Source organism: Castor canadensis, chromosome 11 (assembly GCF_047511655.1).
Source record: "Castor canadensis chromosome 11, mCasCan1.hap1v2, whole genome shotgun sequence".
In the NCBI taxonomy this organism is placed as follows: Eukaryota; Metazoa; Chordata; class Mammalia; order Rodentia; family Castoridae; genus Castor; species Castor canadensis.
In genome coordinates this window covers 42,501,230-42,526,895 of record NC_133396.1, presented here as the reverse complement: position 1 = coordinate 42,526,895, position 25,666 = coordinate 42,501,230, and the positions used below count along the sequence as shown (strand labels likewise).

The 25,666-nt window shown below is 35.7% G+C and overlaps 3 protein-coding genes across 12 annotated transcripts in view; 1 reads left to right on the top strand and 2 right to left on the bottom strand.

Moving 5' to 3' along the window:
• Window positions 1–25,666, top strand: part of Nf1 (neurofibromin 1) — a 272,178-nt gene that overhangs the window by 204,153 nt on the left and 42,359 nt on the right. For all 10 annotated transcript variants that reach the window (XR_012438691.1, XM_074046432.1, XM_074046430.1 and 7 more), the window contains 3 exons: window positions 20,439–20,871; window positions 21,492–21,832; window positions 24,283–24,485. Coding sequence is in view for 9 of the 10 variants with exons in the window: in XM_074046432.1 (XP_073902533.1) it covers window positions 20,439–20,871; window positions 21,492–21,832; window positions 24,283–24,485 (977 nt within the window). In the remaining variant the exon portion in view is untranslated. The remainder of the gene's footprint in view (window positions 1–20,438; window positions 20,872–21,491; window positions 21,833–24,282; window positions 24,486–25,666) is intronic.
• Evi2b (ecotropic viral integration site 2B) lies at window positions 2,038–11,467 on the bottom strand. Its single transcript, XM_020161948.2, has 2 exons — window positions 11,307–11,467; window positions 2,038–3,632 (listed from the first exon to the last, which is right to left on the bottom strand). The coding sequence occupies exon 2, from the start codon at window positions 3,509–3,511 to the stop codon at window positions 2,138–2,140; it is 1,374 nt and encodes a 457-aa protein (XP_020017537.2). The 5' UTR covers window positions 3,512–3,632; window positions 11,307–11,467; the 3' UTR covers window positions 2,038–2,137.
• Evi2a (ecotropic viral integration site 2A) lies at window positions 14,188–18,463 on the bottom strand. The gene is made up of 2 exons (XM_020161950.2): window positions 18,258–18,463; window positions 14,188–15,542 (listed from the first exon to the last, which is right to left on the bottom strand). The coding sequence occupies exon 2, from the start codon at window positions 15,525–15,527 to the stop codon at window positions 14,838–14,840; it is 690 nt and encodes a 229-aa protein (XP_020017539.2). The 5' UTR covers window positions 15,528–15,542; window positions 18,258–18,463; the 3' UTR covers window positions 14,188–14,837.

Sequence of the window (25,666 nt, the reverse complement as noted above, 5' to 3'; positions counted from 1 at the left end):
ACTGGTATGTGGTCTGAAGTTTGGTCCACCTTTTATTCCCAAGTACCTTGTCCTTTTAGTGTATCCTTGACATAAACTCACTCTTCTGGATCCTAATTCTTTCATCTTTTCTTTAGGTTTTTCTTTGCTCCAGCAGTTTCTTTTCTCCTTTATTTCTTTTATTAGTTCCATTTCTTCCTGCCGATTAAGCATGGATTGCCGCTGTTTGACTACTCAGCTTCTGCTGACCTCAGTAGGGAAAAATTGCATATAGTAAATGTGAGTTATTTTCCCCCCTGCAGAGAATTAAAAAACAATCCAGCTGCTGGCAGTAATTTGTTCTTCTGTTGTACAAAAAAAACAGAAGAAAAACTGCCAGTGGTGTTTGAAGAAATCAGACAAGAGTATGACCAGCCATCAGCTCCTATTTTATCCTTCAAGAGGTCAGGAAAGAAGGAGCAAAAATGTGGAACAAGCCCTTTAGATAACTCATATATGAAATGAGAGGGGTTTTGATGATTCAAGGCATTTTGTTTACCCTAACTAAAATGCTTAGAATTACAAAGAATAACAAGAAATTCTCAAACTCCTGATTACTGCTGAAAGTGCTAAGTTTGAAAAGCACGTGAAAGAAATATTTTAAACATGGAAGACAGAAGAGAAATAATGTTATATGATGATAAACATGCTTATTTGGGAAAAATAAGTAGCCCAAAGAAGTGCTTCTGCAGATAAAAAATGTTCACTGCCAGGGATAGCTTGGAAGATTTATGAACAAGCATTGTAAGTAAAGTTCCAGTGTTCAAAAGCCTGCTGGTATTTCTTACAAATGAAGCTTTGTTAGTTTCTTGAACACTAGTGCTACAAATACGTACTGTTTTCCATTCTGAAAATCCCTTAACTATGAGAGGTTCTCCAAGGCTAATCCACCAGTATGGTTACCACATTTCATTCTAACTGACTCTTTCTTCTGGAGTTAAGGTAGGAATAAGAAGGAAAAATATGCAAGGAGCATATTAAGCAAGGAGCACTTGTTAAGCAAGGAGCACTTCTGTAGATAAAGGCTGGCATCTCTACAAGTATAGGCCCACTGTCTGCCTCCACTTTAACAAAGGTCAATTCCAGCCCTATTCTGGTATCAGTTGTCAAATTATGGATTAATGGAAATTTAAAATTTAGTTATGGAAATTGTCATTTTAGTGGCTCATGCCTATAATCTTAGGTACTCAGGAGGCACAGATAGGAGGATCACGCTTCGAAGCCAGCCTGGGCAAATAGTTCGTGAGACCCTATTCCAAAAACAACCTTCACAAAAAGTGGCTGGTTGAGTGACTTAAGGTGTAGGCCATAAGTTCAAGCCCCAGGACTTTAAAAAAAAAAAAAAAACTTTAAGAACAAGCTTAAACTTATAATGACAGAAAGTTCCTTGCTTCCTTTATAAGACTTCATTTTGTTTGGGTGCTTAAAGCATATAAAGAAGGAATTTTTTAAATAGTCTAATTTTAGAAAATTTGTGCTCTCCCAGCATGATAGGAAATGTTAACATTTTATGATGTGTGCTTATACTTTTTTCAGAGTAAATGTCCCCAACCCAGCCCACTGGTTTGATGTTTTAATATGTTTACTATTGTCAGTGAGATCAAAAAGGGAAATTTCTCTTTCTTCAAACATACATTTTAAGATCACATTCCCATAAATTTGGAATATTTATTTAGCAAGAGGTATTAATTTAAGACTTGGAGTGTATATTTAGTCTCTTATTCCTCCCCATACCAAACTTTGAGGTGGAAAAATAAAACTGTGTTTAAGATAAGTTTATATACAGCTTTTTGGGGGAAATTTTATTGGGTAGTAATAAGTATATGTAGATTGCTTGTTTCCAAAATGGTTGTTGATATATACACCATCCATATATGTAAAATGTACTGTGCTTTAAAGATAGGTACTATAGCTAGTAAATATATCACTGTTAACATTTTTTTTTAATTCTGCTTGTGCACATGGGCTTTAAACAGATTTTAGGTAGTTTGAATAAAAATCAAAACTGACTGCCACTGCTTATTTTATATCATTTATCACATGAACAACAATAAAAGAAGAAGTCATTTATAGATGAAGGAGTCATTTATAGATGGAAGATTGGCCAAAAAGCAAGTTGTTATAATAGTTCTGCAGGTGGTGGTGGCAAGGACTCATTAAGATCTTGATCAGAGTCAGGAGGAATAGGGAACTCCTGACATTGGATCTCACTGTTGAAATTTTCTTCATTTTTTATAAAATCTACTGGTGGCAGGGGCAAGTTAAGTGAGTCAGAATGTGGTGGAAATGGCTGTTTAATTTCAGAATTATGATCTTCACAGGCTTGATTTAGACTGTCCAGAGATGGGTGGAAATTGGCAGAATCATGAGGAAGAGGAGGTACAATTATCATTGTGGGTTGATCGGATTGGTTACTCTCCTGTCCTAAAGCAAGAAGGGAAGGTGGCAGAGGCAGATCTGCATCATCTGAAGAAGAAACAGCTGTACCGATTGTTGATCCACCAGCACTATCCTCTGATGTACCATTTACTTGATCTTTTATTTTCTCTTTTTTGGGATTATTAGGATCTTCAATGTTTTCACTTGATTCAAACAACTTAACTTCTAAATCATCTGCTAAAAGTGTGCTTTTACTTGGTTTCCAGGTCATAAGTGAAACAATTGATGTACGTTTTGTGGGAACTTCATTTTCTCTAATGTTATCCATACATATGTCAGGAGTTTCTCCATCAGCAAATGGAGACCTTCCTGCCCAATTTTGATCATTTAAAACTGGTTTTTTCAAACATTTCCATAGTATGATCATAAATATAGCCAACAACATAGAAATCAGAATTACACCAATTAATATAGCAGCTGTTGCATTATAATTGGTTTTATGTGGAATTCTTTCACTACTGGTAGGTTCTGTGATGAATTCTGATGTAATCCTAGATAAATTGACAGTCCTGGGTAAATAAACAGTTGATGTTGGCTGTGTGGATAGATTGTGAACCGTCAGTAGTACTGGTCTTTCAGAAGAGTTATGAACAAGTAATGGTGGTTGTTTAGGGGAAGTATAGAGAAGTGGTGGTCGTGTTTGTCTCATAGGAGTATGAGTAGAAGGTGGTAGTTGTCTGGCAGAGGTGAACACAGGTAGCGCTGTTCGTGGGAAAGAGGCATTGACTATTGGTATTGGTTGTCTGGTGATGTTATAGGCAGATGATCCAGAAGAAATGTGGGTTATTGGTTTTCCAGAAGAAACATAAACAGCTGGTGTTGGTTGTTCATCAGTGATTCTGGCAGATGATATTGGTTGTCCAGAAGAAATGGTGTTGAATTGTACTGGTTGACCCAAAGGATTCTCTGTTCTGTTTTGAGAATTAGTTGGTACTGATGATGTAAATAAAGTAGACTGTGGCTGCTTTTCTGTTATAATTGCCTCTGTCTCTGAGAAAAATGTATTGTTCAGGTATTCAAAAAACAAAATTATGATGAAATATTTGGGATCCATTTTAGAATGTTTCCTCCTTATCAGTGGTTTTACAATAAAAGAAAGAAAGAGGCGGAGTGGCTCAAGTGGTAGAGCACCTGCCTAACAAGCTTGAGGCCCTGAATTCAATCAAACCCCGGTACTGCAAAAAGAAAGAAAGAAAGACAGGTATCATTTGGTGTCAAGTTACATTTGACTTTACATTACAATGCCTAGCATAAAGCTTGTAGGCATCTGATTACCATTTATTATTCTAATTACACTTGGCACTCACAGTAGGTACTATTAACAATTCTTAAATATACTCTAACTCATCATACAGCATTTGAACCTCTTGGGTAGTGAGCTCTCTTAATTCTTTTGTAAGGTCTGTAAGGGACCCATGCTGCCCCTCTAGCTTCCTCACATTCTACCCCATCTCTCATCAAATTTCTCAAGTGCATAGGCTCAATATCCTGGGTCCATGTGCTCTCTGCTAGTCACTCTATTCCTAGACATGAATTGATTCTGCTGTGTTGAAGAACACCAGTGACCATCTGTTATCTTAATCCTTTTGTTTTTACTTTCTTCTCTTTTTTTCTCTCTTCACCACATTTGACAATATTGACTATTCCTTCACTAATGTTTGAGTAGTTCTTTGTAATGTAGCCTTCCTTTTAAGTCACTTTCACTAGCTCCTCTTTTTCTCCTGCTTCCTAAATGTAGTTACTTGATATCTAGTCCTCACCCTTATCTACTTTTCTTTGTTCTTGATGATTCTATAAAATTTCAGTTCTCACCTTTATGTATAACTCCACAACCTGCATGTCCAACCCAAATCTCCTTTGTTCTAATCCCATTAATAATATCTTCTTAGTGGATACTCCATGTCTCTATCCCACTGTCAGTAAATTTGGCACATTTAAAATGAGATGCATTTTAAGTGGTGTCTAGCACTATGTCCTTATGGTAAGGATCCCATTTTTTCTTTTTCTTTCTTTCTTTTTTTTGTTTTTGTTTTTGTTTTAGGATCCCATATTTTTAAAGGAGTTAGTTCAACTCAAAGTCCTAGACTCAAAATCCTAGAATGACCTCTGAGTCTGGTCAAGTCAGTCTTATCCACTGGTCACACAAACCTGCTGCTACTTTCATTCATGTCAGCACCATCATTATGTCAGGCTCTATTCTAGGTTTAAAGAAAGTTGTTGCCTTCAAGTGTTCCAAATTCTTGTAATAGAAACACAGGAAAGAAATTATTACAATAATTTTTTATGTTTCCTCACAAACATATTCAAGAGATGCATAGAGAAACTAATCTAGTTAGGGACAATTTCCCAGAGAGTTAAACTGGAACTGAATCTTAAAAGGTCTGTAAGAACTAACCACCCAGGAAGAACATATAGGCATGGAAAAAGGGGACATGTGGAAGTTTGGCAGGTAAGGCTAAAACTGTAGCAGATGCTAAAATTTTAAGAGTTAGGTTCTACTTCTGCCACCTGACTACCTATCTGATCCTGAGAACCAGCCACTTAATCTCTCTCGTTCTCAACTGCCTTATTTCTAAAGTGCAACTTTAGCACTGAGTATACTTGCTTTGCACTTCACCACACACAATGGTAAATATCAGTTATTTCTTAACATTAGGGAAAGGGAAATCTTAAGAGTGTTAGATCCTGGTGTGTATGATTAGAAACTACAGTTTATCTATGATTCATAGGCTTATCTAAGAGACATTTGATGTTCTGTTGCAAGGTACAGTAAAAGGTTCTGAAAATAAGACTTTTCACCATATTGAGTAGTTTTCACTATTACCCCTCTACTGCTAATAGAACAGTGATGATCAAATGAGCCCCCTTCCCCTTTTTTGTTTTTGGTTTTTGAGGGGAGGGGGTACTTTGGGTTTTTGAGACAGTCTTGCTATGTAGCCCAAGCTAGCCTTGAACTCACCATGTTGTCCAGGCTGGCCTCAAATTCTTGATCCGCTTGCTTCAGACTCCCAGTGCTGGAATTACAGGCCTATACCAAAATGTCCCTATTTTAAGGTTTTTCTTTTCTTTTCTTTTTTTTTTTAAAGTGGTACTTGGATTTGTACTCAGGGCTTTGTACTTGATAAACAAGTGCTCTCCCACTTGAATCAATCCCCACCCCCTAGCCCAGAATGACCCTATTTTAGTAGAAAAAGATATATGGTTATTTTCCTTGTTGTCTCTCTTCTTTTGTATTTTCTCTCTAGTCCTTTATATTTAAACTTCACAATAGTTCTCCAACCCACTACTGATAAATTATTCTTAAAAACATACATCATCTGGCTACTACTCCTTTGCTTGAAGGTTTCCCATTACTATTGAGATGAAACTAAGCTGAGTTTTCCTCCTTGTATACTTTTCAAACACACATTTTTCTCCCTATACATTTTTAATTATGCTGGGTTTTTTTCACCTTCTTAGAATGTGTTCTTTTTTTTTTCTCTCAAATCCACTCTCTTCCTCCTTCAGACTGCCTGTCTGAACCTTACAGACCTTAGTTGAATTCTCCTTCTTGAACCAAGCTCTCTGTGACTAATTACAGCCCAAGACATCAACTATTTGCTAAATCTACCCAACTCTTACTGTCTGTATAGTTGTTTAGATGATTCTTCATGGTACCTCACTCACTTCTAGCCTCTTAAATAATTTTACTTTTTATTAACTTGGCTTTTCACATTTTCTTTTCATTATTCCCATCTCCTCAGACAAGATAATACAGAATTTGGAAGAAGGCAGAAAGAAATAAAGAAAAATACTTATCTAGAACATATTTTTGTATCATACCATCCCAGGTGTTTTATGTACTTTATTTCATGTAACCTTTAAATGGCTTTGTGAGGAATAGCTCCTTGATACACAGATAGATAATTGAAATGAGTTATGCTATGTGCCCAATGTTATATCACAATTAGTGACAGCCTGAGATTTTGTGCCAAGGATCATCAGACACCAGAGCCAACATTCTTATTTCTACCCACACTACCTCTTGTTTTTACATTTTGATGCCTCTGCAGCAAAAAAACCTTCTATATTAGGAGCTCAGTAAACATTTACCCTATATTGGGCCACTTGGTTCCTTTCCATTTCACTTTTTCTTCTTTTTGTTAAGACTTCTAGCAGAATATATAGAGCATGGTAACTCAAACATGTAATCTTAGCTACTTGGGAAGCAGAGCTTGGAGGATCACAGTCTGAGACTATCCTGAGACTGTATCTGAAAAATAAATAAAGCAGAAAGGGCTAGGGGCTAGGCAAGAGCACTTGCCTAGCTAGCCAGGGCCCTAAATTCAAATCCCAGTACTAACAAAAATAAACAAAACAAAAACTTCTAAAAGAATATAAGCAGAAAAAGCAAAATCTAACTCAGTAATTCTAATAATTCTGGATAATTCTGGTTTTTTTGTTGTAGTGGTAGTGGTGGGGGTGGGGGTGTGTGTGTGGGGGGTGTGGGTGTGTGTGTAGTACTGGGGCTTGAACTCAGAGCCTACACCTTGAGCCACTACACCAGCCCATTTTTGTGAAGGGTTTTTACAAGATACGATCTCAGGAACTGTTTGCCTGGGCTGGCTTTAAACTGTGATCCTCCTGGTCTTTGCCTCCTGAGCAGTTAGGGTTACAGTCATGAGCCACCAGTGCCCAGCTGTTATTTTGTTTCTGAGATAGGATCTTGCTGTATAACCCAGGCTGACCTGGAACTTGCTTTGTAGCCCAAGCTGGCCTTGAATTTTCAATCCTCTTGCCTCAGCTATCTGAGTGCTAGGATTAGAGGAAGGTACTACCACGCCTGGCTCAGTAAATTCTGTTTTGTTTTGTTTTTTAAATCCATTTTGCAAAATGTTTAAAAGGGAAAATTTTGAAACTTTCTGGCATAGATACAGGAATTAAATCATCACCCATGTAGTTCCAACCCACTATTTTTATACCTTACCAAAAAAGGCTTTGTTAGAAAATATTCTTCAGTTTTACTTTTTAAGTTTTTAGAAAATGCTTTCCAAAGCAACAGAATATATAGCTTATGAATTGTCTTCAGCCAAACATATTTCCTCTTTTGTGACTTTGCTTAAAATAAAGAAACTGTACGGTTCCTCTTTTTAGTTAACTGAAAAGGGAAATAGAGGAGAAAACAGCCCAAACAGGAACAATTGTAAACCCAGTTTAATTTGTAAGATCAGTTTGGGAAGGTTCAGCAGGAACCTTAGTGTGAGATTTTCACTTGTCAATTCAGGATTACAGCAGTGTTAAAACCAGATTCCATTTTTGAACTATCCTGCCACTTTCTCCCACTCTTCAGTTTGGTGTTTACCCTCCTAGGATCAGAATACTGGAATCTGTTAGAATCTTACTATAGCAATTCAGAATAGTCCAAAAAAGAAACATCAAGACTTACAGGAAGCTAAGCACTGCTTGGGAGGCTGAGATCAGGAGAATCAGGTTCAAGGTCAGCCCAGGTAAATAGTTTGAGAGACCCCCACCTCCAAAATAACCTGAGCAAAATGGCCTGGAGGTATGGCTCAAGCAGCAGAGTGCCTGTTTTTCAAGCATGAAACCTTGAGTTTAAACCCTAGTCTCATAAAAAAAAAAAAAAAAAAGAAGGGGGGGGGCTGTGATAGAATAGTGAAAAAAAAACAGGGCAGAAAATTATTTAACATACATGTTTTTAAGTAAGTAGTATGTACCTGGAGTACACATTGTTTCTGCACAGAAACAAGGTAGTAGGAAAAACTAATATGGAAATAGAAAAGATGAAAATTTAGAGTAAGATAAAAGGGAATGCAAAGAAATACAAATAACATGAGAAAAATGAAGCAATTTATAGGAAGCAATAAATATATGGAAAGATCAACTGACTACAAAAAGGTATTGAAAAGCTGAAAAGTTAATAAATAGTCATGTAATTAGCAAGAAGTTACTATAGAGGATTGAACTGGGTAAAATTAAGTTAGGGGAGAAGACTGAAATGAATGTAAGAAACAGCCATAAAATGCTACTCCCTGTCACTGCCCTGTGTTTATGGGTACAGGGAACTAGCAAAGAGGAGCTGTCTGTCCAAGCTGGAGGCTTCAGTGAATGAGCCATACTCTTTAAGTCACTATTTCATTCCAGCCTCTCCTTCCCTCTTTCCCATCTTCCCTTCCTCTCTCTCTTTTTCCCTTTCTTCCTCCCTCCCTCCCTCCTCCTCCTCACCACCCCTCCTTTCTCTCTTTCTCTCTAACTCCTCCAAAGAACTTACATACAGTCTATGTGGGACTTCTCTAGAAATCCTTTAATCTTCTGATCAGGCAAACCTCAGATTTGTCATCCTTCATGTACTAATGCCTTACTCATTGTATCTTACTGGCATTTGAAGTTTAAATCTGTGATTTTCATCCTTTGCTTTTCCTGAATATTTAAAATTTCTTACAGAAGAGGAAAAAATGTAAACCATTTTAACTAATAGGCATTTTAAACACAGTTATAGTGAAACAGGGGTTCTCATTCATAAACATAATATTTAAGTTTATAAAGGGTCCAGAATTTAACATGGATGCTGTTAGGAATGGAGTTCTGTGGTAGAACACTTGCCTATCATGCCTAAGGCCCTGAGTTCAATCTCCAGCATTGAGAAGAAGAAGAAAAAAAAAAAAAAGGTAAAATTGTTGTTAGGTTGGATATGATAAGAAATATGTCATTGTCTTTAAAGGGAATCAGTAAGATTTGGAGAACATATCCTATGCAAAAGGCCAAATATAGACAGCTGTATCAAAAATTTTATCTGTAGTCCAGTTATTTGTGATATAATAAAAGTTATAGTACAAATATAATAGGTTAAAATTTAGTAGTAGTATTATCTCCAACTAGTGAAGTTTTGAAACCACCAAAAGAAGAAAAAAGCAATTCTATATTTTGAAGAAGAGCGGAAAGGGAAACTGATTTTGAACAATGGTAAGTAGTAGTTTATGACCATATTTTACTTATAATAATAGCTGCCATTTACTGGCCATCCAATAAATGCTAGGCACTATCCTATTTTAATGACTTGAGTGTTCATATTTTCATCAAACAGATAAGGAAACTGAGACAGAAGTTGGGTAACTTAGCAAAGTGTCACAGCTCTGACTAGTGGCACTTACATAGAATATAGCAACCATGTCAGTCTTGTACCGGAATCCTTGCTTTCATAGAAAAATTATGAAATAGAAATGCTTTATAAAGCAAAGCGATGTAAAAGCTGCCTGGTAACTGATATGTTAAAGGATAGGAAAAGAAAGCTTATGATGTTATAATTCTATGAGAACAGTTAAGTGAGTTTTGAATGGTTAGCATGTAAGCTGACATATTTACTAAGTCTACTGAAAAACCTTGATATTTCTTTTTTTTTATTTTTTAAAGATTGAACATTGACAGTTACCAGATTTTATGTTTAGCAAATTCAAACTTATTCAGAATTGATAATTCTAAGTAGGATTATATAGGAATTAGTTGAAAATAAACACTGTTAAACTTTAAATTTGAAATGAACCCTTTTTTAGGCAAGTCTTATCTAAAAAAGAACATATTCTCTAACTTCTATAAGAAATATAACTATTTCTTAAGGGCAAAATAGTTTCTGCTGGGTATTGAGGCGGGGGGGAGGAGAGGGAGGGGGCGGAGTGGGTGGTAAGGGAGGGGGTGGGGGCAGGGGGGAGAAATGAACCAAGCCTTGTATGCTCATATAAATAATAAAAGAAAAATGAAAAAAAATTTAAAAAATAAAAAAAAAAAAACGTGTTTCCATTTCAACTCTTAAAAAAAAAAAGAAATATAACTATTTCTTAAACTATTTCTTATATTACTTTTAAGAAATCCAAAATGGACTGCTATAAAAGAAAGTCTTAAGTATTAAAAAAGGTTATAACCCACTATGAGTTTATTATTCCTTGAAATTGCAGATCTGTGTAAACTCTTTGTAATTTTTTAGAAGATAAATTTACTTTCTCATTGCCTAGTTTACTAACAGAGTGAACATCTTTTATGTATAGTAACTGTTTTCTGTGGTTGTTTTTTACCTGTATCTTACACTCTTTACTAAGGGATCAGGTAAGAATGTGTAGATAATGGGAATATATGCATACACATTTTATAACATTTTTGTCTCAGGGAGCTTTTAAAGTGAACTGTGTTTTTATGTCATTATTCTTAAACATAAAATTCTATTTGCATAAAAATAAAACAATGATAATTATCTAATTTCTTTTTGCTTCTTTTTAAATTAAGTGAAGGTAAAGGTAACCATTCTTACTATAGAAACTAAAGGGAATTTTTAAAAATCTGTAGATTATATTATGGATAAAAAAATTTTATAAAAAGCAATTTATTTTTCTTTGATTTTTTTTTTTTCTTTGTGATGCTGGAGATCAAACCAGGGTCTCAGGAATATCAGGAAAATGCTATATATAATACACCCCAACCCCTAGAATTTTGAACAGTATTTTGGAGGTTATAAATTCAGTCATAAACCATAGAATCTAGGGTTTTTTTAACCCTTAGCTTTATCTGCCATGACTATAGTTTATTTCTTTTAATTACAAGAGTAAAATTAATGAATATTTTTATTGAATAAACTTCAAAGGGCTTATAGTATAAAAACCTAGTTGATAATCCTTCTCTAAGGCAAGCTCAACATTGAATATTTTTAACTCCATGCAGCAAAACCACAAAAACCTGTTATAGACATCTTTAAACGATCAAGAGTTAAATTTAAGTATAAAACACAAATGATATTTGGGGTTTTAAAATAAATTTTATATAAGCAAAAATCAAACCAAATGGCCTGGGTGTGAAATTTGTCTTACCTGCTAACTTCTTTTGCAGAACGCTAAATTGTTGTTCTGACAGGACATGTTGTTGATTTGGCTAAGAAAGCAAAAGAGGTGATTCAATTCAGATTAAAAGTGTTCCTGTAGCACCCTGAAATGGTTTCTGTAGAACAGAGGAAGTTTATCAATAGCTGTTACAGGAAGCGCAATAAGCCACAAAATGACTAAGAAATGTACTACTTTAACAGAACTTATTTTGAAGCACAATTTGAAGCTATATGATTTGAATGCTTTTAATATTTGTAAATAAACATTTGAGGCTCTCTAGTAATGTAATTATATAATTTAAATATTGAGAGTGGAGCCCTAAATTAAAAATTAAGTATTCTAAGGAAAAACTGTCAGTTGGGAGATGTAAATGATGTTACTTGTGTGGCCTTAAACCACACTTCTGTGTTACCTTCCTCCCCTAAAGGAATGTTCCTTCATTGGGTTATTGTGAGCATTAAGTAAGATAATATCTATAAATGCCCCCCACATAGTAGATAACCAGTAAATGTTAATGCTATTTCCTCATTTGTTATATAGGCAAAGCCCAGAAAAAAGTGTAACTAAACTATTTTTGTCAAATACTCTTCTTTTTGCCGTGCTGGGGATCAAGCCCAAGTCCTCATGCATGATAGGCAGGTGCTCTACCACTGAACTAAATACTAAATGCCCAGCCCCAGATACTCCTTTTTTTTTTTTTTTTTTTATCATTTTGGGGTTTGAACTCAAGGCCTTATGCTTACTAGGGAGGCGCTCTACCAACTGTCAACTCCACCAACCCTTTATTGTGTTGACTTTTCGAGATAGGGTGTTGCAAACTATTTGCCCAGACTGGCTTCGAACTGCCTGCTCTCTGCCTCCTGAGTAGCTAGGAATATAGGCGTGAGCCACCAGCTCCCAAATAATTTTTCAAATAAGAAATTATGTAAAGTATATCGAAAACAGTATGAGTGTGTCTGAAGATTTCTTTAGGTAAGCTACCCTCTACCTTCTTCCTCATCTGAAAAATGGAGATCGTAATTCCTAAACTTATTAAGTGATTAAGTAAATGTGAAGTGCCTTGTGTAGTTCATAGTATGGTGGATGTAGTAACTATTAACCCACAGTTACTGCAGGTGGCATAGATTATATGACCTAGTTCTTAACTTTAAGGTAGTTATAACTTGATACAAAAAGAATAACAGAATATAATAAGAATGTTATAAAGCTTTTTTGTTTGTTTGTTTTTGAAAAGGGTTCTCACTTTGTAGTGCAGGCTGACTTGGAACTTATATGGTAGCCCAGACTAGCTTTGAACTCTTGATCCTCCTGTGACAGCCTCCTGAGTTCTGGGATTACAGGTGTGTATCACCATGCCCAGCTCTTAGAAAACTTTTGATTCACTATTTTAAAATCCCTGAATTAAGTTGATAAGCTATAATGCTTATGGGTAGAAAATAAAGGTGTTTTCTGTTTGTTCATTCTGAGGACAGCTGGTTAGTAGTCAAGATAGTTAGTGATAAATGTTAAATATTCCTGAAGTACATAAAAGTCTCCTGTTTGGTGAAAAAATGTTTGACCATTATGTTGAATATGAAAATAATGTCCTAGTTAATTTCTCATTTTTACAAAGATGCTATTTTGTTTTAATTTCCTGTGACAAGTATTTATGATACTTTATTTAAGGAAGGCTTTGTATTATTGCCATAAGTTCTGGTATCCAGTCTCCAATTTTTAATTTGCATGAAGTAGGAGCATTTCCCAGAGGTCATTTCTAATCTGGGACATTTTACACCTGCATATTGCCAGGATTGGCATGAGTATTCTCTCCTTTTTCATTTTAGCAATATCTGGAATAATATGGTTATGATTTATTGTTTAGGGAATTGATTTATTTTCTTATGTACTGGTAATAAATTGATAATGAAACTGTGCTGTCTTCCACCTCATCTGACAATATAATCTATATGTTTGGAGTCACTGAACTTGTAAAAAGTGAATTTGATGGCCAAAGCAGTACCATCAAGGGAGTTATGTAAAAATTGCCAGTGCCTGAAACTCAGAAGCAGAGTATAGGAATTAGGCCTTCGTGCTGCTTTTTTGTTTTTATTGTAATTCTTCATGATATGTAGACAAGGTGAGAATCACTAATCAAGAAGGCAGAGTAAGATTGTGGCCATACTTGGAAAAATACATACATAATCTTTTCTTAAATGGCTAAGATATTATATAGAATAAGTACTCATTAAGGAATGACATTTTTTAAAATGTAGCCTTAGTCTTTAATTAGTATGCCCTCTGTCAGTTTCAGTAGGTATTTGGAAAGTCTTCCCAAACCATTTTTTGTAATGTGTTTGAGATGGAGGACTTGACTTGAATTAAGTCCTTATTTGACTTGAAGCCAGTTTCTTCAAAGGTTAGACCATTACCTACTTCAGGTAATTGTTTCTGTTTTCCAAACTGAACACACACCTTTCCTTTTCATGTCACATTTGACAGTAAAAACTAAAATTGGTCATTTTTTAAAGTCACTTGGCATCCTTGAAGTCAAAATATTAATTAACCTTTGGGTATTTGTTATTTTTGTTGTTGCTATTGTTTGAGACAAAGTCTCACTATACAGCCCAGGCTGGCCTTGAACTCAGATCCTTCTACCTCATCCTCCTGAGTGCTGCAGTTATAGGTGTACATCATCACACCCAGAAGGTATTTGTCATTAGTGCTCCAAAAAGCGGTATTTATACAGAAAACTAATGTTATTCTTAAATTTTAAAACATACTTTATGATTGTGCTTAGCCTTCTGGTGTGGCTGTGAATCTCATCTGTTTTGGTTGTGCTGTGTTTCTTACCTTTACAGTGTGTTCTAAGACAATAAAGTGAGTGCAAATATACATGGTCAGTTTTATTTTCACGAGTTTTAATTTATTAAACAAAATTAAGTTTTAATTTAATATTTATAGTAGAAAAGCGCTTTCTTATATATCCTTGTACAAAAATGACAGATCGTAGCCTGAAATTATCTGCATTGATACATGAACTAGTGTGAATTATGCCAGATCTAGCAAACAGGTGCCATTATATTATATAGTTCAAGTCTATGCATTAGGAATTTGACTCCTCTTAGACACCAGAGCATATTCTTGGCGCCAAGGACATGTTAAAATTCTTCAAAGTTTAATTACATTCAGATAAAAATCATCTAACTACTATTGCTAAATAGGGAATATTTACTTTCCTTGCTCTACCTCTGTTAGTCAGTTCCTCAGCTTAGCATTAAACCCTTCCCCAGTTGGTTGGGTTTTTTTGTTTTGTTTTTGTTTGCTTTTTAAAATATTCAGCGTCAAGCAGAAGTACACAGTTTAAGTAATTAAGCAGGCACACATACATCTCCCTTTCTGATCTATTTGATAATAAATTACATGTCAAATTTTAGATAATCTGACCAACACTTTGATCAGATTAAATACCAAACCAACTTCATTTTTTACTCTGTAACCTTTCTCAATGCTACTTTGCATTTTCCTTCCCTAAAGCATCTGTTAGTTAGTAAGTTTTTCAGTTCCTTCTTCAGCCTGCCTTTCCCTTGTAGCTGTGAGCACTCCAGCAGATTGCATCATGAGGCTGGGCCCTGTGAGCTGTTTTGCCCTTTTCCAAGTATCTGATTCAGCTGGCCAGAGCCCACTGCTTGCCAGAAAGTCACCATTGCTTCTAGGTTGGCGCTTGCCTACTTGTTTTGATCGTCTGAGAGATGAGACTTTGTTTGCCAGAACCACAGTTGATAGAAATAGAAGGGTACAAATAAGAAAAAGCACAGCAATTATAATTAAGCAAATTAGCATAGCCATGTTACTGTTGTTTTCCTCACAGACATCCTTTTTAAAAATTTCACCATGACTTTTGCTTGTGTTTTCAATGCTTTCTGTTGTTGGAGTATTGTTCCTGACAATAGAAGGCGTGTAGAGCTCCCGTTCAGATACTGTATGAGATGAAGTTGCTATTTCAGGCATGTTTGTAGAATTAGCTTTGTAATCCACTTGAGGAATAACAGAGTTTGTATTAATGTTTTCATTTTGGTGTGTTCCTGTACTGTTTTGAATAACTGAATCCCAAGCAGTAGTATCCTTAGTCCACAGATGTGCATAGTTGGCTTTTGCTCCAGGTGATAAGGAAAAAGCTGCTATTAACAGAAAGATAAGACGCAGGTACTGTCCTGTGTGTTCCATGTCCATGAATTTATTGGCAATCTGTTGGGACAGCAATATCAGTTGTTAATTTGTGAAAGAATAACAGCTCCTGGTTTTGGTAATTGTAGTTCAAAGACAGTTGACATGTTACAAGTAAACTGTAAACTCATGCCTAACATTTGCTATTGAATTACTTCTCAACTGAATTTTTTTCCCTATTCTTAGATTATGCACAAAGAAGCATTTTAATTTCTATTACATGGTCTAGATGCTATAAGTTAGAACTACATATATCTGTCATTTTAAATTGAGTTGTCATGGCTATATATTTTACTCCCTTTTGAGCATGATAGACTTAAGCTTTGAGTCAAATATTTCTGCTTTTACTGTTTTGATTCCTCATTTTGGGTATTTTGTTTTTTTTTTTTTTTTTACAAAAAAACATGAAAGGATCTTTCTTGCTGAAACTCAGCCACTGTTAATTGACATGTCACCAATCTTTGTAGTAAAGGAGAATATGACCTTGAAAGTTTGCTTCATGTGCAAAAAGAAAAGGCAAGTGGCTTTTTTGGTGGGGGATGAGAAGAGTGAAAATTGGTAGGAAAAAAAAAGAATGAATTTCAAAGAAGAATTCAAGGTGTTCTGAAAATAGACTTCAAATAAGAATTCAAGCTGTTGCTGTTTTTTTTTTTCTCTCCTCCTCCTCCTCTCCCCAACCCCTGCCAACCTTTTCTTGCCACTTAAAGCAGCACTTAAAAATATATTCCCAGTATTTGTATTTGTGAAAGCAGTTTTATTGTGATAGTTCTCCATTTTCACTTGTATTTCCTCTAATACTGTGATTTTATGAAAAGCAAAGGCATGCTTGTTTTTTCAGCCTAAAAATCTGCTAAGCGCCGTTGGCCTACGCCTATAGTCCTCGGTACTCAGGAGGCAGAGATCAGGAGGATTGTGGTTCAAAGCCAGTCTGGACAAATAGTTCTCAAGACCCTAACTTGAAAATACCTGTCACAAAAACAGGGGCTGGTGGAGTGGCTCAAGGTGTAGGCCCTGAGTTCAAATCCCAGTTCTGCCAAAAACCAAATCTGCTAGGCAAGGGCTCTACCACTTACTTGAGCTATGCCTCCCCCACTGCCTAAATCTACCTACTCAACCTAAATCTGCCGTAATATAGAAAAATAAAATTTTTCTAAACTTCTCAGAAGTTCAATAAAAGTTGACATTTTAAATTATTTTGTAACTAGCATTTTTATGTGTCTAAAAAGAAATTGCACAATAATATAGGAAGAAATAAATCATCAGGATCTTGGTGATTGAGAATGAAGTGGAAGATCGTAAGGGTCTCAACATAAAATTGAAAAAGGTGAAATTCAGTAACTGGGAGTGTAGTTCAGTGATAAAATATGTGCTTAGCATGTGCAAGACCTGGATTCAATCCCCAGCATCAAAAAAAAAAAAAAAGTTTGATATTCAATTTGGAGTCAGAGCTTCCTAGAAGCTGGTATAAAAAAGGGATGGGTACTGTTCTATATTTTTTTTTCTTAGTGGTACTGGGGTTGGAACTCAGAGCCTCGTGCTTGCTAGGCAGGTACTCTACCACTTGAGCACTTCCCCTACCTTTCTGTTTTAGTTATTTTTCAAATAGGGTCTCAAATGTATGCTCAGGCCAGCCTATACTGTGATCCTCCTGTTTACACTTACCATGTAGCTGGGGTGACAGGCAAAAAAAAAAAAAAATTTTTTTTTTGGATTATGACCCTTAGTAGACAGTTCAAGATACAGGATATTGACTTTTTTTTTTTTTTGCGGCAATGGGATTTGAACTCAGGACCTATACCTTGAGCCACTCCACCAGTCCTTTTTTGTGAGGGGCTTTTTCTGAGATAGGATCTCACAAATTATTTGCCCAGGCTAGCTTTGAATTGCAATCCTCCTGATCTCTGCCTCCTGAGTAGGTAGGATTACAGGTTTGAGCCACTGGCACCCAGCCACATTGACTTTTGTATAATAATATTCAGCTTCAGTTTTTAAGTTAAAGAATGGAAATCTTTGGATACTTTATGATTCTTTTGTGAAAAATATTTTGAACTGAGGTAGCAAGTAATTTTTCCATACTTTTTATACTAGATTGGACTTGTGCATTAGCTGCTAAGATGATTGCAAGTGGGTTATTCTTGTTACATTAGTTCATTAGCAGTGTAGTATACATCACAGCATTCCTACACATTTTAGCAGTGCTTACCACGAAGCAGATAATAGGCCCGCTGTCGATTGTCTTCAGCCAGATGTACTGCCTTGCCAAATAAACAAGCTGATGACAAAGTGACACTTTCTCTTTCCCTTACAAATGCCTCAGAACTCAGGACTGTTTCTACTTCTCTAATTTATGCCCAGAGGCTAGGTTGTGTGAGTAAAAGTTTTTGGTTTTTTTTTAATCTCTGGACATTTTCGATAAAATTTATAATGCCTAAGCATTAGCAATGAGAAATGTATTTTTTAAAAAATAACAAGGCTTTTGTAGAGTCCAAACACAGATCCTTCCTAATCCTGATTTAAAACTCTGTGTTAACGATTGTACATCTTTTTGATTCTAACTGCTTATATTACTTACATAATTTTACATAATAGGACAGGAAAAAAAGCATACATTTTCAGTTGCTTATGATTCTACTTTGTTAGTGAGATTCTTATACTCTTTGAAAGCACTTCCTTGAACACTTATCTGAACAAAGTTACAAGTGAAAAGGAATAAGAAAAGCCATATATATGACCTACCTTACAAAATGCTTGGTCAAAATCTGATTATAATGTGATTTTAATAAATGACTTCTTTTCTTCTTTAAAGTAGAATAGATTTAGAGACTATGAAACCTAAAGTAAATCTGCAGTTAAAAAAGAATGTGTACGGCAAGCTTTCCACTTTTAAAACCAAACCACAGATGACACATTTCCTTTCTGCTGCAACTCAAGCACATGTCACAAGGGAAAAAAAAAAAGCAAAAACTCCTACTTGTCTCCTTGGCCACTGGGATGACAGAAGGCTTTGTAGAAAAATCCCCGCCTCCAGAGGAGGGAGGGTTTCCATTTGCCTTTTGACCTTGTGCTCATTATATATGCCTGCTATGTGCTTCTGAGAGATGATGTATAAGTATTACTCAGTAACAGTTATTAAATGGCATCTTCAATGTAGCATTAAAATCATCTCTAAAATTTTTATTTGCGTGCCACAGACTGATTTGAAAATGTGAGTACAGAGTCCTTGGGGTATTTGGCAGGTAATAGAAATAAAGATACATTTAACTGATGTTTCAAATTGTGGAACTACAACAATTTGAGGAAATATTTGTGAAACTTAGATTATACAGGACAGAAAATGCTTTTGTGTGATACAGCATATACACTCTATTCATATGTCCTGTCACCGCCTCAGATTTTATATCTAAAATGGGCTTCATTTTCTCTCTAAAAATTGCTGTCCCTTGTGATCTCTGTGGTTTTGTTCATGATAATGTTCTTTGTAGTCCTAGATAGAGGCTTGATACATGACAGGTCCTTTTCACTCATGTTTTTTCTTTCAGCCCTCGTCAGACTTTGGATCATGTTGGTCCTTTCTTTGTAGTCTTCATTTCTTCATTCCTACTTTTACTGTCACCATAGTATTTTAATAGGCCTTTACTAGGCCATACCTAGACTACTACACTATCCTTTTTACTAGCTCCAACTCCTTTATTTATCTTATATATAACACTTTCTTTGGTTATATTTCTTAATTTAAAAAATGCTGAATAACTTCCTGATATTTTTAGCAGTGATTCAGAAATGTTTGTACATATAAACATCAGATGAAAAGATTGCTTAAAAATAAGAAAAATGCCAGGCTCCCTAAATAAATTCATGTTTAGTAGACCTGAAAGAGGAAGGAAATTGCATTTTTACCAAGCACCACAGTTCTGGTGCTAGTGGTCCACAGAACATACTTTGAGAAATGCTCAACCCTTAGGAAGAGCCGTAAGCCCTCTAGTTGAGCATTTATGCTCCTTTCATAATTTGACCATTTTTTTCCCAGCCACATCTCTTAAAATTCCCTACGTGGATCCTCCATACCAGCTAAATTAGCTATTTCTTCAGTACATCTAGTTACTTGTCTTTTTCCACTCTACCTCTGTCCATGAAGGCTGCCTAATCCTTCCTCTGATCTCTCCCTCTTTAAATTCAGCGCAGTATTTTTCTCTGCAGTTCCTGTATAGGTGATAAATACCACATTATAAAGGTTGAGTATCCCTTGTCCAAACTACTTGGGACCAGGAGTGTTCGGGATTTCAGATTTTGGGATATTTACATATACACACTGAGATTTGGGGGAGGGAGGGTTGGGACCTCAAGACTTAACATGAAATTCATTTATATTTCATATATAACCTTGCACACATAGCCTGAAGGTAATTTTATACTGTCTTTTTTGTGTGCCTGCACTTTGACTGTATCCTATCACATGAGGTCAGGTGTGAATTTTCTGTCTAAGCTGTTTACCTGAGAACCTTGGGTGGGTCCCAGGGCAATTAGCTAGTGCCCACTCCCTTCCTGCTTTCTTGACTGATGAGCAAATTTCTTCTTATTGTTGCTTAAATCTTTTGAACTGGAGATCTGTCTCTTCCCTTTTACTGTAGCTATATTTCTCAGTGTTTGGAGAACAACTGATTTAAAGCATGAAACAGACTTTATAAAAAGGTTTTGTTTATTTGTTTGCTTTGGTGGGACTGGGGTTTGAACTTAAGACTGCACGCTTATGAAGCAGGAGCTCTAACCTCTTGAGCCAACACCTTACTTTAAATATTTGTTTCATATTATTATTGTCTTCTCTAGAAAACTGATCAAATAAAGAAAATAGATTTATATTCTACATATTTATTCAGAGCTCTGTTAACAAGCTTTTTCCTTTTTTGTCATCTTTCTTAGGTTCAAAACTGGTCAAATCAATGGCGATTTGTTGATATATCATGTATTGCTGACTTTAAAGCCATATTATGCAAAGCCATATGAAATTGTTGTGGACCTTACCCACACTGGGCCTAGCAATCGCTTTAAAACAGACTTTCTCTCCAAGTGGTTTGTTGTTTTTCCCGGCTTTGCCTATGACAATGTCTCTGCCGTCTATATCTATAACTGTAATTCCTGGGTTAGGGAGTACACCAAGTATCATGAGCGGCTGCTTACTGGCCTCAAAGGCAGCAAAAGGCTCATTTTCATTGACTGTCCTGGGAAACTGGCAGAGCACATAGAGCATGAACAACAGAAACTACCTGCTGCCACCTTGGCCTTGGAAGAGGACCTGAAGGTATTCCATAATGCTCTCAAACTAGCTCACAAGGACACCAAAGTTTCTATTAAGGTAAATTTTCTTTTGTGTGTGTGTATCTTTTGTTTTGTTTTTCAGTGATTCATTGCCTTTCTTGACTAACCAGGATTATATCCTGGCCTCCTTAAGTGTCCTCACATTTGTATATCAAATTTCAAGTAAGTGCATATGTGGGCGACCAAAATTTCTGTCTTTATTGAGGTCCTGGAAGAAGGTGTGAGAAGTGTATACTTAATAGTAATGTAGGTTAGGTTGGAGGCAGAAGAATGCCATAGAAAGGGCAATTTGCTCTCTGTCATCCTACAGTAGGAATGTGTGGTGAGTAGAAATTGCTTAGTGAGGTTCTTCAGATCAGTACATGATTTTTGCAGAGGAAAGAGCATAAATCTTGAGAGTACAACCAGTACTTGTCTATAGGATTCTTGAACTCTTTTCAAAGCAAAATAAAACTTTCTGATGTTTTCAGTTTCTTTTGAGAGCATTTGTCAAAATAATTACTGAAGCTATTTGAATATATAATGGTAGTAACTCCTTAAATGACAAACATGGTGTGTGGGTGGTGGGTTGGTTGGTTGGTTTTTTGAAGCCTCTTAGAATTCCACATAATAGAATTTAATTCTTCTTCACTCCACCCTTTCATTACTACTTTCCAGGTTGGTTCTACTGCTGTTCAAGTAACCTCAGCAGAGAGAACAAAAGTACTGGGGCAATCAGTTTTTCTAAATGATATCTATTATGCCTCGGAAATTGAAGAGATCTGCCTGGTGGATGAAAACCAGTTCACCTTAACCATTGCAAACCAGGGCACACCACTCACCTTCATGCACCAGGAGTGTGAAGCCATTGTCCAGTCTATCATTCATATCCGGACCCGTTGGGAACTGTCGCAGCCTGACTCCATCCCCCAGCACACCAAGATTCGACCAAAAGATGTTCCTGGGACACTGCTCAATATTGCGTTACTTAATTTAGGCAGTTCAGACCCTAGTTTGAGGTAGGTTGTTTTAAAAATTAGCTTCAACTTTATTCGGGGTTTGTTACTTTTAAAATGAGACAGCTTAAGCTTTTAAGACAGCCTTTTTCTTAATACTGTAAATTGGAAGGTATGTTGTGTTGGTTAACCAGTGTGACCTCATCAAGTTGTTGGGTATTCATATGAACCATGGAATTCTGAATAGAGTGATTCACACTAAACCAGTATGTGTTCTTTCTCCTGGAAACCTTCATCTAAACAGACAACATAGCAGATTTTGTTTTTTAAGTCTATTTCTATGTTAAGTTCCTTCTCCTGAGTCCTCTAAGTTTCCCCGTTTTTAAAAGTGTAGCAAGTTTCCTCAGAGTCAAATCAGACTACCATTGTTTGACAAAGGAAGCCCTAATGTTCAAAAAAAAAAATCTTACCATCTATGTCATTTTAGTAGGATTCTTAAAAGAAATATTTAGGCAAAATTGTATATGTCATCTGAGCAGAGTATAATTGGCTCTGTGTAGGCTTAATAATTTGAATGTGAATGTGGAAAATGCATGACCTATAGAGTCAGTAGATTTGGTTTAAATCCGATCTACTGTTTTCTAGCTATGTACAATTTGGGGAAGAGTACTGGAATTCTCTGAGTTCTGGTTTCCTTATATGTAAAATAAGGGTAACAGTGCCTTTCTGATGTACCTACAAAGGTTGAATAAATACTGTGTGTGATAGTTTAGTATTGCACCTAGCAAATACTTTGTGCTTAGTAAATAGCATTTTTCTCCTTCCATGCCAAGGTTTCTTTGTTCCCTGTTACCCTTGTCTTCCGTATCCATTTCGTGTTAGGATAATTTTTTGTGTCAAGTATCTTGAGACTGTCAGGATTTTTACTGATAGATGTTGAGCATCCCTAATCTGAAAAACTAAAATCAAAATGCTCCAAAATCTGGTTTGTTTTTAAAAATCTGACACTTTGAGTGCTGTGTTCAGCACTCATATGTATGCCTAGCTTATATTATCTCAAAGGGGTCGTGACCTCTACCCCAGGTTAAGAAAGCCCAATTCTGTACAACTCTTACATAGCATAAAGGCTAGTATCAAAATGGTACAATTTAGAATTTCTAGGAGTTAGTAAAATATAATTAACATAAACATAGAAAGAGTAATATTAATATTCTCATTTTAGGAAAATGGAGCTTATAAGCCTGCCTTTAATTTCCAGTTAGAAATTTTTAGTTGTTTTCCTTTCTTTCTTTTCTTTCTGTCCCTCCCTCCGTCCTTCCCTCCCTCCCTCTCTCCTCCTCCCTCTCTTCTTCTCCCTCTCCCTCTCTGTCTTTGGGTTCTTTGTTTTTTGAGACAGGGTCTTGCTACATAGCTCAGCCTGGCCTGAAATTCGTGATCATCCTGCCTCAGCCTCCCGAGTACTATGATTACAGGGATGCACCACCATGTCTGGTCCTTGAAGTTCCTTATTGAAGAATGCTAACAACCCTCTTACAATTATTGGCTTGAGTGAATTTGTATTCTTTTCTAGTGAAATAAAGCAAGCTGACAGCTTCTACTTTTTGCTGAAGTATATCATCTCAAGGAAAAGCCTTTTAGGCAAGCTTAAATTTCTATGGGTTTTTTTTTCCCCCTTGTATGGTTGTTGCATAAATATATCAGCATGACAAAAATTCAGAGGTAAGGAAAGCCTGAAATTTACTGATCTGTCAAACTCTTTTGCTACATGGAGGGAAAAAAATTAGAATTTTAAAATTGAGTCTGGGTTTCTTAACCTGTCTCCTAAATTGCTTTAATATATTTTCAGACATTAGCAAGTGAATTTTTGGTTCTAATGGAACATGGATACTACAGATTTGGTTTCAGTGGTTATATATGATGAAATGAGATCATAGAAGGAAAAATGAGGTGATTTAATTATAATTAGTTTTGCGTTTTGACCTCCAGTTTGTAGTGTAACTTGTGGGATGCACAGAAAGTGTGGATGTTGACTTTAAAGATTTTAACATTCTACTTTGATGAGGGGTCACCTCATTTCTCCTCTTCTGATCCCTGTTTCACCTGGAGTTAGCTGATAGGAAACCCTATTTATGTGAAATGTCTTCTAGAAAGGCCTGTACCCATCTGTTTCAAGAGCCTCATGGGGCTCTCCTGTTGTTATGTCAAGAATCTCTCCTTTTGAAAAAAAATCCCTAAGTGATCCAGGCATATTTCAGATTTACTGTACCTTTTTTTTTTCTTTTTGGTGGGTACTGGAGTTTGAACTCAGGTGTTTATGCTTGCTAGGCAGGCACTCTACAGCTTGAGCCACACCACCAGCTGGATTTACCACACATCTTACTGATGATTGATCATAAAATTTTAAAATAGTTGGTCATGCTTTGTAATAGAATCACAAGTACATGCTATAAAAAATTTTTGAAATTACAAAGAAAAATAAGTTTTTAAATAACTTTATTTGTGTTTTCTCCTAGGTCAGCTGCCTATAATCTTCTGTGTGCCTTAACTTGCACCTTTAATTTAAAAATCGAGGGCCAGTTACTAGAGACATCAGGTTTATGTATCCCTGCCAACAACACCCTCTTTATTGTGTCTATTAGTAAGACACTGGCAGCCAATGAACCACACCTCACGTTAGAATTTTTGGAAGAATGTATTTCTGGATTTAGCAAGTCTAGTAAGTAATGCTAATTTTTTTTAATACTAACAATGATTCTAACAAAATTCAAAGAAAACCTTTTTTCTTTCAGAATTTACCAGTGAAGTCTTTGACTTTCCATTTTTTTTTTTTTTTATCTCTTCTAATTTTCCATCTTTGGTACCCTGTAACTGAAGAAACTCTGAAGGAAATTCCTAGTAGGACACATTGAGAAATCCATCAAAATTCTGGCAATAAAAGCCAGGCAGAAGGATTTTGTACCATGCAGGTCTCTGTACCACTTGAAAGTATTTTCTCCACAGTTTCAGTTTAATGAGCGTCAGCATTTTTCTTCTTGGCAGAAAATTCCACATGAGTGAAGTAACTATGCGTCTCCTTGATTTTAGTGAAGCAGTCATTTTCTCTTCTCTGTGATTTTATTCAACTGTGATTTTATTGGATATGTGTGGTTCATGGCGAGTACAGTGGCACATGATATAGGATCCAGAGTCAGTCTGAGTTGGCTGTAATAAATCTCATAAATTTGACATCTACTCTTTCTCTCTGTTGATCTTCATGTCCTATGGTAGTATAAGTATTGATTTCTCTCATCTTAGTCCCTGACATTTTCTTCCTTCTCTTTCTCCCTATAATACATACAACTTTTTTTAATGCATTCAAACACTTTTTAAAGATTTTTCTGTATTGAGTAATTCATCAAGACTAGGTTACTATGTTTTATCAAGTGAGAGAGATACAGGAGTAGAACCCTGATAAGAAAATATTTAAAATAGACAAATGGGAAAATATAAAACTTTACTGATAAATATTTTAGTTTTTTTTTTTTCATTTTTATTAGCATATATTCGTGTACAGGAGGATTCATTGTGCCAATTCTGAATAGCAAGTGTTAATACAAGAAAAAATTTGAGTGCATGAATAGGCATATTGTGCTCCCGATGAATAGTTCTTCCCAGATTATTACAAATTTAATATAGTTCCATCAAAATGAACATGGAATTAAAGAATGAGAATGGAAACAGAATGATTTTAAATTCTATTAAAAGTGTAAGAATAGCTAAGAAAATATTGAAGGGAAAGAAAATAGACAATGTTACAGATGTCCGAACTCTTTATAATGGGATAATAATTAAAACATGAGTGTTCAAGAATCAGCATCAGATTAAGAGAAGTATTGCTAAAGAAGTATCACAAACTGG

What these genes read in the sequence shown, in the direction of transcription:
- Evi2b (XM_020161948.2), bottom strand. Translation starts at nt 3,511, where the DNA reads ATGGATCCCAAATATTTCATCATAATTTTGTTTTTTGAATACCTGAAC.
- Evi2a (XM_020161950.2), bottom strand. Translation starts at nt 15,527, where the DNA reads ATGGACATGGAACACACAGGACAGTACCTGCGTCTTATCTTTCTGTTA.